At 43.5% G+C, this 20116-nt stretch overlaps 1 protein-coding gene across 1 annotated transcript in view; it reads left to right on the top strand.

Annotated features, from left to right (window-relative positions):
- Window positions 1-20116, top strand: part of JAKMIP1 (janus kinase and microtubule interacting protein 1) — a 128824-nt gene that overhangs the window by 26284 nt on the left and 82424 nt on the right. The window contains 5 exon segments of the mRNA XM_040419114.1: window positions 2538-3032; window positions 10438-10662; window positions 13647-13766; window positions 14999-15145; window positions 17217-17354. Of these exon segments, the coding sequence (XP_040275048.1) occupies window positions 2538-3032; window positions 10438-10662; window positions 13647-13766; window positions 14999-15145; window positions 17217-17354 (1125 nt within the window).

The following is a 20116-nucleotide window of genomic DNA, read 5'->3' as shown; positions in this document are numbered from 1 at the left end:
CGGCACACGGTCATGTGCATGAGGCCTTAGCAAGGTGTAAAATAAACCATCACTATGAGGAGAAATAGTTCCCATGTAAATTATGGTAAATGCCGAAACTTTTATTTTTCCCAGCTGTATACGGATGTATGATAGTTTTGAATGTCAGTATAATGGCTTCTGTATATCTACGTGTTCTTTGTGTAATCGCTTACAGACTTACATAGTTATTTTTCTGTCTGTGAATTATTAATATAAGCACTGAAGAAGATGGCTTTAGGAAATAGGATAACTCGATCAATTTCAGGAAAAGAAGATGAATACGTCGGGTGCATTTTCCTTTTAGGTTATTTGGGAAAAGTAGAAAGCGAGCATCTGGCTTCTTCCTTCTTATGATAAATGGTAGGAATAAGGAGACGGGTAGCCATGTGCCACAGGCCCGATTCTCCTTCAATTTTCTGCAAAGAGAATTGAATTAGCTTCTTAAAAGAAAATATTCTCAGAATTCGCAGATGACAACCAGCAGCAACATGAAGAAAGCTGGCCCCACTCTCTTATTCGCCCCTACAGAACAAGGGAACACAAATTCTAGTACTAGAGACTAGTCCCCATCATCCACTGTTTGGGAACCCATGACCTGGGTGTGGTGATCGGCTGTTCTTCCCGCTGACCATGCCCTGGGTGTGGTGATCGGCTGTTCTTCCCCGCTGACCATGCCCTGGGTGTGGGTGATCGGCTGTTCTTCTCCCGCTGACCATGTCCTGGGTGTGGTGATCGCTGTTCTTCCCGCTGACCATGCCCTGGGTGTGGTGATCGGCTGTTCTTCCCACTGACCATGCCCTGGGTGTGGTGATCGGCTGTTCTTCTCGCTGACCGTGCCCTGGGTGTGGTGATCGGCTGTTCTTCCCGCTGACCATGCCCTGGGTGTGGTGATCGGCTGTTCTTCCCGCTGACCATGCCCTGGGTGTGGTGATCGGCTGTTCTTCTCGCTGACCATGCCCTGGGTGTGGTGATCGGCTGTTCTTTCCGCTGACCATGCCCTGGGTGTGGTGATCGGCTGTTCTTTTTGCTGACCATGACCTGGGTGTGGTGATCTGCTGTTCTTCTCGCTGACCATGCCCTGGGTGTGGTGATCGGCTGTTCTTTTTGCTGACCATGACCTGGGTGTGGTGATCGGCTGTTCTTCTCGCGGACCATGCCCTGGGTGTGGTGATCGGCTGTTCTTCTCTCTGACCATGCCCTGGGTGCGGTGATCGGCTGTTCTTCTCGCTGACCATGCCCCGGGTGTGGTGATCGGCTGTTCTTCTCGCTGACCATGCCCTGGGTGTGGTGATCGGCTGTTCTTTTTGCTGACCATGACCTGGGTGTGGTGATCGGCTGTTCTTCTCGCTGACCATGCCCTGGGTGTGGTGATCGGCTGTTCTTCTCTCTGACCATGCCCTGGGTGCGGTGATCGGCTGTTCTTCTCGCTGACCATGCCCTGGGTGTGGTGATCGGCTGTTCTTCCCGCTGACCATGCCCTGGGTGTGGTGATCGGCTGTTCTTCCCGCTGACCATGCCCTGGGTGTGGTGATCGGCTGTTCTTCTCGCTGACCATGCCCTCCATCTTGAAGCAACAGACTAAACATATTTAAGCAGTCCCTCAACAAACATCGATTGTAAAGGTTTACTAATCAAGAAGTCTGCTGTTTTACAGGAGTTACCCTTTAAAGGGGTTCTTCAACCCTGGGGGCCTTTCGGTCAAGCCCCCCCCAACATGGCTGGACCTGAAGAAGGAATCACATTTACCTGATCCTCACCACAGGATTCTGGCTCCATCACTCCAATCACTCCACTGCAGCTCTCTGGTCTCCCAGCTTCGACAACCAGCTTGACACTGATTATGTGGCAGCTGCAGCCAATGAATGGCTTCAGTGGTGAGCTGTCCCATGTGCATCATGTCACAATGTCACGTGGTGCATGGGGGACACATCACCACTGCAGTCAATCATGGACTGCAGAGGCCATGTGACCCACGTCAACTGGAGAGCTGGATGCCAGGAGTGAACAACTCCTTTTGAGCTGATCATATATGTAACATTTAAAGGGGTATTCTGTTTAGAACAAGTTATCACCTACCCACTGGTGTCTGACCAATGGGAATCCTACTGATCCTGAGAAACGGGTATTCAATTTCTCTGTTGGAATGGAGCAGCAGGTGAAGCATGCGTGCCACAGCTCCATTCATTTTCTTTGAGACTGCAGGACATTGCTGTCCTATAGTAATACATTGTACATTTGCCTAATCCTCTTCCTGCAGACCATATTTTGATGAAAATAGGAATTTAAAGGTGGTGTTTTTTTTTTTTTTTACCTTATGCATGTTCCATGTGGTCTCTGTCGATGTGTGGCCAGTAATGATCTTGGCTTACAGATTGGTGGTCCGGAAACCCACATTCTTCCAATAGGTGTAGATCCCAGAGGCACATATTCTTCCAAAAGGTATAGGTCCTAGAGGACCTTTAAATGGCCATGAGTTATACTTGGATAAATATTCTTCATTTATTGTGTTTTCTTAGGTGACAAAGCTCCGAGAAAAGCTCCAAGATGTCAAGCAGGATCGGGAGCAGGAACAGCACCGACATACTGTTCACATATCTGAACTGAAAGCCAAGCTACATGAGGAGAAGATGAAAGAGCTTCAGTCCGTCCGGGAGATACTGATACGCCAACATGAACTTGACGTAGCCCGTGTGGTCAAAATCAAAGACTGTGAAATCCAGCGTTTACAGTCCACGGTCAACGTTTTACGGGACGGAGCCGCGGACAAAGTCAAGACTGCTTTATTGAATGAAGCCAGAGAGGAAGCCAGGAGGGTGTTTGATGGCGAGCGCATTAAATTACAGCAGGAGGTCCTAGAACTGAAATCCAGCAAGAAACAGCTGGAGGAAACGCTAAACAATGTCATGCAGGCGGATAAAACCAAGGCGTCGGATCTGCGGATAGCTTATCAGACGCATCAGGATGAAGTCACCCGGATAAAGCGGGAATCTGAGCGGGATATCCGCAGGGTGGTGAGTTGTATAGAACAGGTTCTGCAACCTTCAAAAAATTTTTCACCATTTTTTAAAATCTCTGCTTGCTGTCCATGAATCAGAATATTCTTGCTTAGGCCTTACAGTTGATTTGTTTGCTACAGTTGCATCCATCCTTAACAATCTTTTATGAACTAAACAGATCAGCAGCAGAAACCACTGTCCTGTCCTGATAGTTTGTTACAGTGTATCAGTACAGGTAAACTGTATCTGCCTAGAGTCCCGACAGTTTAGTGGTTATGGGCTTGTTCACGCCAGCATTATTTTTTCTGCATTTTTTTCATCAGAGGAACAGTAAAAAAAATAAAAATAAATCTGGTAAATGGATTGATTGATCAGCCCTGTACCTCACCTGAATCAAGAGGTCTCCCCATTCAAGATTGTCTTTAGGCTGGGAGCACAGAGGGTGTGTCATTTCTGCTGCAGCTCTCTCCCTATCACTGCTCATGGGGCATGTTCTTTCTGGTGCAGCTCTCTCCCTATCATAGTTCAGGGGATGTGTCCTTTCTACTGCAGCTCTCTCCCTATCACTGCTCAGGGGGCATGTTCTTTCTGGTGCAGCTCTCTCCCTATCACTGCTCAGGGGGCATGTTCTTTCTGGTGCAGCTCTCTCCCTATCACTACTCATGGGGCATGTTCTTTCTGGTGCAGCTCTCTCCCTATCACTGCTCAGGGGGCATGTTCTTTCTGGTGCAGCTCACTCCCTATCACTGCTCAGGGGGCATGTTCTTTCTGGTGCAGCTCTCTCCCTATCACTGCTCAGGGGGCATGTTCTTTCTGGTGCAGCTCTCTCCCTATCACTGCTCAGGGGGCATGTTCTTTCTGGCGCAGCTCACTCCCTATCACTACTCATGGGGCATGTTCTTTCTGGTGCAGCTCTCTCCCTATCACTGCTCAGGGGGCATGTTCTTTCTGGTGCAGCTCTCTCCCTATCACTACTCATGGGGCATGTTCTTTCTGGTGCAGCTCTCTCCCTATCACTACTCATGGGGCATGTTCTTTCTGGTGCAGCTCTCTCCCTATCACTGCTCAGGGGGCATGTTCTTTCTGGTGCAGCTCTCTCCCTATCACTGCTCATGGGGCATGTTCTTTCTGGTGCAGCTCTCTCCCTATTACTACTCATGGGGCATGTTCTTTCTGGTGCAGCTCTCTCCCTATCATAGTTCAGGGGATGTGTCCTTTCTACTGCAGCTCTCTCCCTATCACTACTCATGGGGCATGTTCTTTCTGGTGCAGCTCTCTCCCTATCACTGCTCAGGGGGCATGTTCTTTCAGGCGCAGCTCTCTCCCTATCACTGCTCAGGGGGCATGTTCTTTCTGGTGCAGCTCTCTCCCTATCACTGCTCAGGGGGCATGTTCTTTCTGGTGCAGCTCTCTCCCTATCACTGCTCAGGGGGCATGTTCTTTCTGGTGCAGCTCTCTCCCTATTACTACTCATGGGGCATGTTCTTTCTGGTGCAGCTCTCTCCCTATTACTACTCATGGGGCATGTTCTTTCTGGTGCAGCTCTCTCCCTATCACTGCTCAGGGGGCATGTTCTTTCTGGTGCAGCTCTCTCCCTATCACTGCTCAGGGGGCATGTTCTTTCTGGTGCAGCTCTCTCCCTATCACTTCTCAGGGGGGCATGTTCTTTCTGGTGCAGCTCTCTCCCTATCACTGCTCAGGGGGCATGTTCTTTCAGGCGCAGCTCTCTCCCTATCACTGCTCAGGGGGCATGTTCTTTCTGGTGCAGCTCTCTCCCTATCACTACTCAGGGGGCATGTTCTTTCTGGTGCAGCTCTCTCCCTATCACTGCTCATGGGGCATGTTCTTTCTGGTGCAGCTCTCTCCCTATTACTACTCATGGGGCATGTTCTTTCTTGTGCAGCTCTCTCCCTATCATAGTTCAGGGGATGTGTCCTTTCTACTGCAGCTCTCTCCCTAGAACAGCTCATGGGTGTGTGTCGTTTTTGCTGCAGCTGTCTTCTTATCCCAGCTCAGGGGATGTGACCTTTCTGCTGCAGCTCCCTCCCTGCAACTGTCACAGCTTCTAAAAGTAGACGGAACTGAGCATGTGTGACAACTTCAGAAGGTGGACTTGGACATTGCTCTACAGATTAAACACCAATGCCATCATAATGAAGTAAAGAGAATAGCTTGCAACTGAGGGTAAATTACAAAACTAACTCGTTTTTCATGCAGAATTATAGTAAAATAACATTTAATGGTGGAACTGCCCCTATAATTTATTGACTAGTGTTGGGAAAAAAAAGTGCTCCATTCTGCCATGTATCCGTTATTCACAAAAAAAAAAGCGCAGTAGGCCAGACTTTTTTCCATCAAAAATAACTGAAACTTGGAGGAACTTACACAAACTGAGCAGAACAGATGCAACCTATTCAAACAAATGGGGAATAAGGCCTCGTCCACATTTCCGTGTCTGAAAAAAGCACCACGGCTGCCATCCGAGTTGTGTCCGTGATTTTCATGGACCCATAGACTTCAATGGGTGTGTTTGGTGTACATCATAGATCCAAAGTAGTGCATGTCTCTGATTTTTTTATTTTTTTTAGTGACCCACCATCAGTAAAAAGAAAAATACTGGTGTGAACAGACACATTCAAATCAATGCATACGTGTGCCACGGACAGCCACGTATCATAAAAAAAAAAAGGAAATGTGGATGTGGCCTAAAATGGATGTTTTTGAAAAAAATGTATTTCCATTCCTTGGATAGAACAGAAATATGGAAAGCACAATGCTGATGTGATCAAGCCTCATATTGTAGCAAACTATCAGCTGTGAGAAGCGCCGTGTCACAATGTATTCTCAACATCTGTGTGTAGTATTTAGAGTATTTACTCGAAAGGAGCGAGAACAAGTTCCGGGCGCCTTCACATGTGGCAGGTTTTGTTGCAGAAATTTCTGCGACTGAAAATCAGTTCCATGCATTTGAACAGGGCTTGCACAAATCCACGTGCTTCTCGCCACAGCAAACCCATTTAGATGAATGGAAGTGATTTTCAGTGGCAGAAATTTCCGCAACAAAATCTGCCACCTGTGAAGGCACCCTTGTAGAAAACTGTATATCGGGACTACGTTTTATTTCGATAAGATGGACGGTCCCTTTAATAATCTAATCACATGCCAAAATGAATTTCCTCTGTTCAAATCCGATCAGCCTTTTAGACAGTCACGCGTTTCGAGCCTAGAGGCTCTTACTCATAGCCTATGACAGTAACTGCTAATCAGAATTTAAAGAAAGACAAATGCGACTTTTTAATTTTTTTTTTTTTTTTTCCATTTCGGAAACTTCCATAATGGCCACAACATGACTTGGAGGTCCGGGTGTTGTGCGGGTAATACAGATGTCAGAATGCGGTGTGCGCCAACCTCATTTGGCCTCTTTCACTTCACTCATTTGGTTTCGGCCCGTTTTTGTTAATTTTTTTTTTTCTGCAGAAAAATTGGAGACGTTTGTGACTTAACAGCAAAGCCATCTGGTGTCTTCTATTATACATGGCTACTGGAAAATTACCGTCTGAAGCTGTTTATGCTGATTCGGGCCTTTACATCTGTTGTTTTCTGTGTGTGAGCTGCACAAAACCTCATTTTATAATAAAACTGCTTATTCAGAGGTGCGAACTCTCCACCGCCTGGATGTAGAGATCAGCATTTTATGTGGTGTCTGAGACTTTTGCATCTGCAGGTGACCTCAGGTTCATAAGCGTTAGGTCTCATGCACGTGACCGTGTCCGTTTAGCCATCTGCAGACCGTGGAACCACAAAATACAGATGCCATCCATGTGCCATCTGCATTTTGCAGACATTTTCTATCTTTTAGCGGAAAAGAACATGCATAATCCGTGTGCTTTCGACGTCCGTATGTCCGTTCTGCAAAAAGATAGATTGTATACTATAATTGGCTCCAACATGTTGACCACAGACCTATTAAAGTCAATGGGTCTGCAAAAGAATGCGGTAGCAACACGGACGGTATCCATATGTTGCGATCCGTAATTTGCAGGAGATCTTTATCTGCAGACCAGTTTAATCTCTAGCTAAGGCCCCTTTCACACGAGCGAGTTTTCCGCGCGGGTGCAATGCGTGACGTGAACGCATAGCACCCGCACTGAATGCTGACCCATTCATTTCAATGGCTCTGTGTACATGAGCGGTTTTTTTTTTTTCACGCATCAATTCTGTGTTGCGTGAAAAACGCAGCATGTTCTATATTCTGCGTTTTTCACGCAGCCCTGGCCCCATAGAAGTGAATGGGGCTTCAGTGAAAAACGCATTGCATCTGGAAGCAAGTACGGATGCAATGCGTTTTTCACGGATGGTTGCTAAGAGATGTTTGTAAACCTTCATTGTATCGTGTGAAAAACGCCTCAAAACGCATTGCAACCGCGTGGAAAAAAACTGAACGCAATCGCAGACAAAATTGACTGAACTTGCTTGCAAAATGGTGCGAGTTTCACTGAACGCACCCTGAACGCATCCGGAGTTCACCAGAACCTGCCAGCCGTTTAATGTGCATAGAGGTGTAACAACTTAACCCCAAAGGCAGATGGGGAGGGGGAATGATCAGGCGTGTTGGAGTTCAGGACACACTCCTTTTGAGGGCACATGCATGCTCAATCAAATACATTAGCCACAGGTGTCTGCTGTTTAAAATAGATGGCACCTGCTGCACTTGCGAGCAGGCACCATTTTTAAAGACCTGCCCTGTGCCATACAGGGCACTGGGCGGGGAAGGGGTTAACCTAATGTGTATGGCCAGCTTAAGCTGGAACTGCCAGTGATCTGCAGATAAATATCTCAAGTTGGGGCCGGTTATATATGTCAAACAAGCTTATAGTCTATGTCTGGCAGTTTAGGGTGCTTTAGGGCTTAAAGGTAGATTGTCAGTAGTTTTGACCATGCTAAACTGCTGACAGCAGTAGTTAGGGGCTGGGAAGAGCAGGACAAACATACCTTTTGATCTGTGCATATGTCATTTTATTCTGCCAGATTCTGCTCCTGCAAATGTCCAGGAGGAGGAGCTTCACTGTGAAGTGCTCTCTGCATTGAGCTGCTTCACAGCCCCTCCCCTCTGCTCTGAGTGACAGCTGTAGTGGTCTCCTGATTGGATGCTACACCTAGCACACAGAGCAGAGGGGAGGGGCTGTGAAGTAGCTCAATGCAGAGAGCACTTCACAGGGAAGCTCCTCCTCCAGGACACTTGCAGGAGCAGAATCTGGCAGAACAAAACTTCATATTCACACTACTTCTGATGATTAAATGGTATGTTTGTCCTGCTCTCCTTACCCCCTACCTAGTGCTGTCAGCAGTTTAGCATTGTCAAACATGTTGACGGATTCCCTGATAGTCTTCATGTCCGAAGAAAAATTGGAAACGTTGCCTCCACTTTGCTGTCTCATGTTTGCAGGTCAGATGGGGGTTGATACAACTAAAGTGGAAGCATGGGTGAAAATGCACACCGTGGAGCAAACAAATGTGACATGACATAAATGTGTTTTCTGAGAAAGCCAAACTGGTGAAGTAGGGGTTAAAAAAAATGCCCAAGGAAACTGATGACTCCAGCCAGAAGAGTCTTGTAATAAATCATGTGGAATTGTAACTCCTGCCATGGAGGGGGTGGGTAACAGTGCCCTGGCATGGTCTTTAGGGATGGACCTGGTCCTGAGAAGAGATTTCATTTGCTGAACTGAATCCATCCTACAGCGTTCTCCCGTCACAATGGCCGGTAGCCATGACAACCGCCTGTTACTTGGGATACTATTTTTTTCAATCATCTGCTTTGTACTGATTGGATCTTATACTCCATTCACATCCAAAAGGAAAGTGTTTGTAGATTCTCATCGTTATATAAGGGTCTGTAAAATGTGAATTTAGATTGAAAGGTTGAGCCAAACAACACTTTCTAAAGTAACCTGCGTAGACATAGCAGCGCGTTCGGCTCTGTTACGTCTATGAGAAGTCATTTCAGGACAAAGCTAGACAAGTCTGAGACAAAGACATTGGCAAGATGATTTCTAACTGCAGAAAATAATGTTAGGTGTGATGAGCTAGACCAGTAGTCTCCAGACGGTGGAGGTTGTAGTCTGTCCTGTCGCAGGTTCAGATCCTCAAGAACCCTTTTAACATTGAGAAGATAAAAATGCAAATGGAAGAATAGGTCAAAGGCCGAATCCTCACTGTTGTCAGAGAGATCGATTTTACCTATATTTCCGGACTGGCCACTTATTCTATAAATGTATGTGAGGTCCGCCTTTAAGAGACATTTCTTAACATGCAGGAGCGTGGAGTCAGTTGTCACTGACCGCCAAACTCCACATAGAGAAGGCATAGAGGCGGTTTATTACTGCTTCTGTCCTGGATTCACAGCACTCAATGAGCATCACATATACAGAAAAGGAGGAAGCCATGACGCCAGTTCCTGTCTCCTCAGGTAACTGCAGGAGCTGCTGGGTCTTAGCCGACCCAGATCAGCCTAGCGTTTAATCTCTGGGGGCTGTATTCCCCCTGTACTTGCAACTTATATGTCAGCCCCAGTTAAAGAAGAAATCCGCTATATAAAAAAAAAAAGTTTGAATTTCCCCAGTCACCATAAACTATATATCCCCCAATGTAAAATTACTGTAAGTGAAAGGAGACACATTGAATAAAAAAAAGAATAAAAATCGAAAAAGAGTATTTTACTATATTTGTATCTATAGATCAAAATATCTACCTATATATAATTTTTTTTCTTTTTTACATTTTCCCAGATATAAAAGATTTAAAGAGGTATTCCGGTTATAACAAGTTATCCCCTATTCACAGGGCCCCAGCGGTAGGACCCTCTGCATACTCTGTAGAACCCCCCCCCCCTTGAAATGGACAGAGCGGCTGGTCGGAAAAGTGCGCCGCCACTTCTTACATTTCTGTGGAAGCGCTGAAGAGAGCCGAAGTTGCCCGAATATCTCCAGCACTTCCATAGAAATTAATGGAGCAGCGGAGTGCACTTTTGACCAGCCGCTCCACTGGGTACAGGGCCCTCTTTCTCATTATCAGTGGGGGTCTCAGCCGTAGAACCCCCACCGATCTGATAGTTATCCCCTATCCACAAGGGGATAACTTGTTATAACTGGCATACCCCTTTAAAGGTGTTGTCCCATCTGGGATATTGATGATATATCGCTAGGATATAAACACTATATGCAGCTGCACACTGCTCGATGCACAAAGACACATGCAAACACTGGAAACATGGATAAATCTGAATTAAATTATCGCTGTACTTACCATACAAAAATTAATGTTTCCTTTCGCCTCCAGCAAGCAGAAGTTTTGGAACTGGTGTACGGCTGAATTGTGGTATATAAGAAACTTGAGTAAAATTTTGTTCATTTGTTTTCAGATGGATGAAATTAAAAGCAAGGAGCGAGTGATCCTGGCACTAGAGAAAGAGCTGGGCATACAGGCTGGTCACACACAGAAATTGCTCCTACAGAAAGAAGCTCTGGATGAGCAGTTGGTGCAGGCAAAGGAAGCGGAGCGGTACCACAGCAGCCCCAAGAAAGAGCTTCCTACTGGTGTCGCCGATATCTCTGAACTCATGGGACATGCGGTAAAAACAAGAGAGGCAAGTTCTGTTACAGAGAAGCTGTGGGGTCAGCAGAGATGAGCTAAAACAATGTCATGGTGTCCTTCATAAAAATCTTTATAGGGATCAAAGATCTGTTTTTGTAAACGCAAAATCCACAATTTGAGGTCAGATTCAACCCAGAAGTTACACAATGACTTTTTTTTTTTTTATCTTCAAATCATAGTCTGTGTCCCCAAAATGTCACAAAATGGTTTTGTGAGCCAAAAAATTCTCTGAATCGCAAAAGGTGATCAGCATTACAGAATAAGAGACAATACTTTGCTGTGTTGCAAAATGGCATTCAGTGACATTGATATTCTGTGTCAAATTGTATTCTGTGATACAAAATGGTATTCTATGACAAAAATTTAAATATTTTCACGAAATTGTATTATGTGCACAAAATGGTATTCTGTGTCACATAATGATATGCTATGACACAAAATGGTATTGTCACAAAATGATAGTTTGTGACAAAATGCTGTTATATGTCATATGAGAGTAAAAATGATTTTCTGGGGCTCAAAATAATATTCTTAATATTCTTAAAATAATATTCTTTACATCAGAGTATTCAGATACAAATTGGTATTCTGTGATACAATTTTCTCTGAGGCAAAAAATGTGCCAAGAATATTCTGACACAAAATGGTATTTTTTGACAATACGGTATTATCACAAAACTGTATATTATGTCACAAAATGGTATTCTGTGACCGAAAATGGTATTCTGTGACCCAGTATGGTCTTGTCGCAAAACTATACTGTGACACAAAATCTTATTCTGTGATTGAAAATTTTAATTTTGTGACACAGCATGGTGTCACAAAATTGTATTCTGTGACACTGTATAATACTGGTACAAAATGGTATTCCATCACAAAATTCTGTGACTCAAAATGGGATTCTGTCACAGAATGGGTTTCTGTGTCACAAAATATAATTTATCATTATGAAATAATATAAGTGATATTCTGTGATGAAGCCCCCTTTTTGAGAAAGTTGGAAAATGTTGAAATAGCATTCTGTGGCATAAAATGGATTTATGTGACACTAGAGTATTGTTACAAAATTGTATTATGACACTAAATACCATCTTGTGCACAGAAAATATTTCACACAGTATAATACTGGCGCTAAATAGTATTCTGTCAAAAAATTATATTCTGTGACTCAAAATGGGATTATGTGACACAACTTAATACTGGCGCAAAATGTTATGCTCTCACAAAATTATGTGACTCAATAGTATTGTGTAGATGAGATTCTGTCACAAAAACGCAATCTGTGTCTCAAAATGAGATTTTGTGTCCAAAAAACACATTCTGTGTCAAAATTGGTTCTGTCACAAAATAGATTCTGTCACAAAATTGATACTGTGTCAAAATTGTGTCTCAAAATGACATTTTATATTCTAAAATGGAATTCTGAGTCTCGATATGTGATTATGTCACAAAAATGCATTGTCACAAAAATGCAATCTGTGTCACAAAAAGGATTCAATCTCAAAATGGGTTTCTGTGTTACAAAATTGTTGCAAAATGGGATTGTCACAAGATGGGTTTCTGTGCTGATTGTCACAAAATTGATTGTTTCACAAAATGAGATTTTGTGTTATCATAATGGAATTCTGTGTCACTAAATGGGAATCTGTGTCACAAAATAGGATTCTGTGTCCAAAAAATAGTATATGGGTGACATACAATCGATTTTGTGTTACAAAAATGGGATTCTGTGTCTCAAAATCGATTGTCACAAAATCAGTTCTGTCTTTCACAAAATTGGATACTGTGTCACATAATCAATTGTCACAAAATGGGATTTTGTATCGCAAAATGGGATTCTGTTTCACACAAAATGGCATTCTGTCACAGATTTTGTGTCAAAAAGGATTTCTGTGTTTAAAAAGATTTGTGTCACAAAATTGATTGTGTCATAAAATGGGATCCTGTGTTTCAAAGTTGATTCTGTCACAAAATGGTATTCTTTAACATAAATGGATATGACTGAGCCCCTCCTCTTTCAAGCAAAAGTTAAGATTGCATTCTGTGATGCAAAATCGTTTTCTGTGACTGGTATTGTCAAAATTGTATTATGACACTGAATAACATCTTGTGCACAGAACATATTTTGTGACACGAAAATGGCATTATGTGACTCAACTTCCAATTTCAAGCTAGTCAGAAAAAGTTAGAAGCCCTAGTTGTGCCAGAATTGCATCAATTTGTGCCACTTGTTAGCCAGATTTACGGTGCAAACATATTGCTAAATTGGGGCCAATAGGTAGTCTGCATTGCAAAATAGTATTGTTACACAAAATGATATTCTGTTATACAGTTTATTCTGTCACAAAATGCTTTTTGCATTACAGAGTAATATATGGCACAAAATGTATATTTTTGGACACAGAATGCTTTCCTGCACTACTGAAAAGTCTTGTCACAAAATGCTATTGTGTGGCATAAAATGGCATCCTGTGTCACCAAATGCTCTACTTTACAGAAATGTATTCTCTCACAGAATTGTCTTTGTCTTTATTGTCTTATGCCTATATGTTACAGCAATTTTGTCACGAAATACCATTTTGTACAGTATGTTCCACCAAATTATTTTCTGTTACAAAATATTTTTCTGTGCCACAAAATGGTATTCAATCACAAAACGCTATTCTCAGAATAGTATTAGTATTCTGCATTACAAAATGGTAATCGTGTCACAAAATGGTGTTATGTTCATTTAAGCAAGAAATCGGCCCATCCTTACTATAACGATGATATTTCACACGCTAAAAACAGAAAGCACTGTGGATCTGCAGTTCACAATACTGGGGGAAAATCGAAGTCGCAAATTTTGTCTTAGAACTGCACTTGCAACAGACCCCCCCCCCCCCCCCCCACTGTTGTAAAATAGCAGTGACTGTGGAAATTTTCGAAACGTTTACAAATGACATCCTAACAAAAGATTGTTTTGTCCCCTCTCAGGAGCAACATGTGGACGACCGAGACCTAAGGAGGTTCCAGTTAAAGATTGCCGAGCTGTATGCTGTGATCAGGAAGCTGGAAGATAGAAATACCCTGCTGTCAGATGAACGGAGTGAACTGGTATGGGACTGGAAAAGCATTGAAGGGGTGTTCTGCTTGTAACAGGTTATCTCCTATCATTGGGGTTTAACTGCTAGGACCTCCACCGATCACTAGAACATGGAACGCTGTACACTGTAGGGCTCCCTGTAGTGGACGGAGTGCAGGCCAAGCATGCACACTGCCACTCCATTCATCTCTAGGAGTACAAGCTATCTCCGGGGTTCGGTTTTGAGAGAGCCTAAAACAAGTTATAGGTGCACACCCAGGCCGCACTAGAGTCGGAAGCTACAAGCTGCACGCACGGCATCCGTGGCGTGCAGCTACTCTATATGTTTGTTTGTGTAATTTGTATCATTGTTTTGCTCCTGATGAAAGGCTGTGTTAAATATCAGCCAAGAAACGCGTCGAGCTTTAGATGCAACTACGGCACCACTTGTAGCCATTAAGGCATTAGATGTCTCATGGGAGGGATCCCAGTATATACTGTGGGCGACCGGAGTTCCCAGTTTCTCGAAAGGTGGTATATAGACTTCAGTGATGGCTGCTATGAAGCCAGTACATAGGGCTTTATTACATTGAGACAGCCATAGAGTGTATATAGACTGCATATTGGGATCCTATATATTTCTCTGTAGGTGGAGTGATAAAGAAAGTGAATCTCCAGTACAGATTAAAGGAAGTGAGTTTGACTGATGAAACAGCGACTCTGTGAGTCATAGTATATGGCGCATTAACATATTAGTGGGAGGCAGATAACAGTGAGATATTACGTGTTAATATGCACCCCTGTATATCTGATACCCTAGCCTGAAAAGTACATGTTTGTGAACTATCACCTTATGTCAGTGTTTTTACCAAAACATTCCAGAACTGTAAGGGTTACATAGCATCATAAATCAATATAATGCTATGTGACCCCGGCAGTGCTGGGAGGTCAGGACAGCAGGACAGGAGCTGTCTGATACTCGTTCTGTGAATCCAGAGCGTGACACTCATTTGTATGAAACCAGCCTAAAGAAGTGTTGTTGTTTTTTTGTTGTTTTTCTGCAATTCATTTTGTAAAGCGCAAAGAATTTTTTTTAATATAAAACTAAAAATTTACATCTGATATAAAAATGGGTAATGAGCTTGGTTGAAGGATTTATAAGTCTCCTAAAATATTCTATATAAATTTATATATTTTTTTAAAATAATCTAATGTATCATTAGCAGACATTGGTTTCTGCAAATGTACGGTATTTTTCTTCTAGGTGAAACGTGTCCGGGAGACGGAAACGCAGCTGAAGCCTCTAGTTGAAAAAAACAAAAGGATGTCCAAGAAGCACGAGGACACTTTACAGACGATACAGAGGATGGAAGAAAAAATCAAGGCCTTATCGAGAGACAATGCGGAAATGGTTAGAAACGTGCTGTCCGTTCGTGGTGGTGGTGGGGGGTGATGTACAGCACACAGAAGGGCTCCATAACAGCGTAGTAACGCTCTCTTCAAACATGTGTACATTTACATAGACACTATCATTGTGTTAACTATTGTGGCGTAAAAAAGTCACGAATAATGGCACTTAATAACATACAACTTTTTCAACTTCACTTGGCAAGAAATTGACAGGGCTTGGTGGGAGGGTCAGAGCTTAAAGAGGACCTTTCATGGGTCCAGACATTATAAACTAAGTATCAGGATACGTAGGACAAACTGCAGGGATCTAACTAACTGCACTTACTATTTTTTCTGAGCGCCGCTCTGTTCGCCCGCTGTGGCCCCTGTCGTATTCTCCCGCCTGGTATGCTAATTTTAGCATCGGAGCAATGAGGAGGAGACTGAGTCTTTCTCCGTGGGCGTCTCTTTCTCCCTGGCTGTAGCGCTGTCCAATCGCAGCGCAGAGCGTCACAGCAAGGAAGAAAAAAATCTCACCTTCTCTACAGCCAGGGAGAAGGAGACTCCCACGGAGAAAGACTCAGTCTCCTCCTCATTGCTCTGATGCTAAAATTAGCATACCAAGCGGGAGAATACAGTGGGGGCACAGCGCCCAATAAAAATAGTAAGTGCAGTTAGATCCCTGCACTATCCCCTACGTATCCTGATACTTAGTTTATAATGTCTGGACCTATGAAAGGTCCTCCTTAAGGCGGGTGGATTTACTATAACTTTATCACTGAAACTGACATAAGTTATATCTCTACGTCTGCATCAGCCCCTGGCTGGTGTACATTTGAGTTTCTGGTGCACAGACTGCCAGAGATGCACCTAATTTATTAAAGAGGACCTTTCACCGCTCCTGACAGGCCTGTTTTAATAGCTTCATGCATTCCCCATGTAATAACAGTTCTGGAGCATCTATTCTTATGGCTCTATGTTGTGCCATTTCTTTATTATTTCTACTAGAAGTTATGAATGAATTGCTAGCAGTCTGCAGTAAGGGTACAGAGGGGAGGTAACCAGTTGGGGGTGTGTCCCTGCACAGTCTGACTCTATCCAATCAGTGCTGACATTTTCAGACTGTGCAGGGACACCCCCCCCAACTGGTTACCTCCCCTCTGTACCCTTACTGCAGACTGCTAGCAAGTAATTCATAACTTTTAGTAAAAATAATAAAGAAATGGCACAACATAGAGTCATAAGAATAGATGCGCCAGAATTGTTATTACATGGGGAATGCATGAAGCTATTAAAACGGACATGTCAAGAGTGGTGAAAGGGACATCTGCCTCTTAATAAATTAGGTGCATCTAACATCAGCGCATAGGGGATCAAAACTGGCATATGGGAACGCCAGTCTTCATAAATGTCCCCCTATATTGATAGTTTAATTGCAGTGAAGGGGACTCAGTGCTGCAGATGATGCAGCTTTCGTTTTCAGGATCGTAGACCCTCACTTATTATAAAATGACGGCATTTTCTAGCAATACGCCATCACTTTATAAGATGTGCTTATGCATCATAGAAGATATGTACATAGCTATATGTATTAGTTTGGTTTCAGATAGCCCTAATGTGGCCATATTATGCCTGCAATTCAGGTCAACGAAATAGAGATTAGAACTTCCACGATGATCAAAGTTCTCCTTCTTGATGATCCGGCCAGGCGAGATGACTATGCAGAAACCTGGCCCTGTCGGTTAAGAAGGAGAGGGAGAGGCTGGCAGAGGAAGCAGGAGGAGCAAGGGTGCACATAGTGGCTTGGACCCGCTCTTGGTGCACTGAGCTCGCCCTGCAAGACCTTGCTCCTGGTGACTACTTTTATGTATTCATGCACAGTAAATAGGTTAGATACCATGCTGGGAGGAGGAAAGAGCTGCTCCCGCTAGCTAGCCAGTTTTTCTTTTTCTGGGAGGTTACATCCTCATTATAAATGGTGATGGTTTCCATCAATAGATAAAATACCTTCTAAATAACCTCATGGATGGATACAGTACAAGTAGATTGACTTGACGCAAAATCCTGTTAATGGGCTTCCCTTGCCTTCACAGAAGGAGAAGTTGTCCACTGTGAGCTCCTTGAAGCACCATTCATCGTTGGATGATCTGAGTAATGCTCAGGAACAAGAGATTGAATTCTTACGACTTCAGGTCATGGAGCAGCAGCAGATCATTGATGACATCACAGTGGTAATAGTCCTGATATATTGGGTCCTGTGTATAGTTGCATGCTTTTTATTTTTCAGGTGGGTTTTATACTGTCACATTCCCAATCGCACTGCACACCTGCCTCCCCAGTGCAGGATTGCTGCGTCTTACCATTGTCTGCAGCTTGGTTATATTTACAGTCTTGTTGGGCCCTGTGACCCACTGGAGTATGTAGCCAATTTTTAATTTTATCTTGCCCCCCTTGATGGGAATTACAACTGATGCATTGATGATGATTATAATTTCCTTACCATGCCAGCGCTGCACTCCCCGGTCTAATTAGGTTGCGAGCACTTCGGGGATCATGTGCTGTACAATGTGTATGTGATCCTACCCCAGTTACAACCCACAAGGTATGCAGTTTTGCGGCTGCGCAGTCAGGCAGCTTTGGGTGCTGTGAGCAGTCAGTTCCAGAGGCTGCCTGACTGCGCAGCTGCAACTCGTGTGCGCTGTGGTTTGTAACTGGGCTAGAATCGCATGCACATTTACGCCATGTGATCCCAGAAGAGCCCACAACCTATGGTAATTAGACCAGGGAGCACAGCGCTGGCCCAGTAAGGAATGTTTCTGAACGTAAATGACCCCCTATGTTTCTAGGCTTAATGGACCATCAGCTGCCCAGTGGTCTATAACAGAAGTACTAGGTACTCATGGCCACATGGCTGGTGTACATACAGTATAGACTGGAGTGCTCCTCGTTGCTCTATAACTACAAATCCCAGCACGTGATGGACTTAGGGTTACCACATTAGCATGACCATGGGTTGGTGACCTTTTAATGTAAAGGAAATGCCATATAGAGCTATATAATGTACACTTATGAGCCGCTAGTATGCAAAGAGGTGTCTGCCGAAGAAAGAGAACCATCTCACTAGCGATGCCCTATGGAAGTGGCTCCCTATGAGTCAGAATCCAGCTTTTTAAAAAGCCTTGAAACGTGACAAAGGAAAACGGCCTAGCCAAAAATTTGGCTGTTTTTTCCTTGTCATGTTCCAAGGCTTGTTGGATTTTGATCAAAAGATTGCCTGTTATAGTCCCCTTGTGGGATTATTAAATGGTTTAGAAAAGTAAAATACATGTTTTAAAAAAAAAATTCCAATAAAAAAATACAACATTTTTCCATTAAAAATGCTTTTCAATGGAAAAAATGTAAAAAAAAAAAAATCTCCCCCACGTTTGATATCATTACGTCCATAAACACCCACAATACGCAAATGTGTAAATCATCCCATACGGTAAATGCCGTAAAATAAATTCCGAAATTGCTGCTTTTTGCTTAGGCTAATTTCACCCTAGCGGTAATATTGTCCGGTATTGAGATCCGTTGTAGGGTCTCAGTACCGGAAAAAAACACTTCCGTTTTGTCCCCATTCATTGTCAATGGGGACAAAACGTAACTGAACAGAATGGAGTGCTACAAGATGCGTTCCGTTCTCATACCGGAGAGCATGCTGCAGTTTGCTTTCCGTCCTGGGAGGTGGAGCAAGACGGATCCGTCATGACTTACAATGCAAGTCAATAGGGACGGATCTGTTTTCTCTGACACAACAGAAAACGGATCCGTCCCCCATTGACTTTCAATGGAGTTCATGACGGATCGGTCTTGGCAATGTTAAAGATAGTACAACCGGATCCGTTCATAACGGATGCAGACGGTTATATTATTGGTAACGGAAGCGTTTTTGCAGGATCCAGCAAAAAACGCTAGTGCTAAAAGTAGCCTTAGTCGCCACCAAAAAAAAAATCATAAAAAGCAATCAAAAAGTGTTTTTTACTCCAAAATGATACCAGTGAAAACGACAAGTTATCCCGCAAAAATCAAGCCCTCACCAACTCTGTAAAAAAATAAAAAAAGTTATAGGTCTTGGGGTGCAGTGATGCAAAGAAATGTATTTTTACTGCGCAAAAGTAATAATATGAAAAAAAAACAACTAAATATATTTGGTATCGCTGTAATTGTACTGACCCGGGGAATAAAGTTATCAAGTTATTTATGCTGAAAAATGAATGCAGCAAAATTGATAATGTAAAAATTCAGTGACAGTATTTCTATGTTTTCTCATCTCCCTCCCAGAAAGAGTTAATAAAAGTTAATCAGTAAGTAACTGGCACCCTTAAAACCTTCAACTTGTCCTGCAAAAAACAAGCCCTCATACTGCTACATAAATGGGCGACTATGAAAACAATGGTCAGTCAGGGTACTTTCACACTAGCGTTTTTCTTTTCCGGCACTGAGTTCCGTCACAGGGGCTCTATACCGGAAAAGAACTGATCAGTCACATCCCCATGCATTCTGAATGGAGAGCAATCCGTTCAGGACGTCTTCAGTTCAGTCATTTTGACTGATCAGGACGGAGATAATACCGCAGCATGCTACGGATTTATCTCTGGCCAAAAAAACTGAAGACTTTCCTGAATGCCAGATCCGGATTTTTTTCCCATAGGAATGTATTAGTGCCGGATCCGGCATTCAAAATACCGAAATGCCGGATCAGTCCTTCCGATCTGCGCATGCTCAGACCGAAAAAAAAAGTGAAAAAAATAAATGCCGGATCCGTTTTGCCGGATGACACCGGAAAGACGGATCCGGCATTTCAATGCATTTTTCTGACTTCCTGATCAGTCTTACAAATGCCATCAGTTGGCATACATTTTGCCGGCGACGGAACTGCTTGCGGGATCACTCTGCTGCAAGTGTGAAAGTAGCCTAACGCCCCCAAAACAGGCTGGTCATTAAGGTGTTA

Source organism: Bufo bufo, chromosome 2 (assembly GCF_905171765.1).
Source record: "Bufo bufo chromosome 2, aBufBuf1.1, whole genome shotgun sequence".
Lineage (NCBI taxonomy): Eukaryota > Metazoa > Chordata > Amphibia > Anura > Bufonidae > Bufo > Bufo bufo.
Note: the sequence above shows the minus strand (reverse complement) of the source record. Positions and strands in the feature narration are given on the sequence as shown.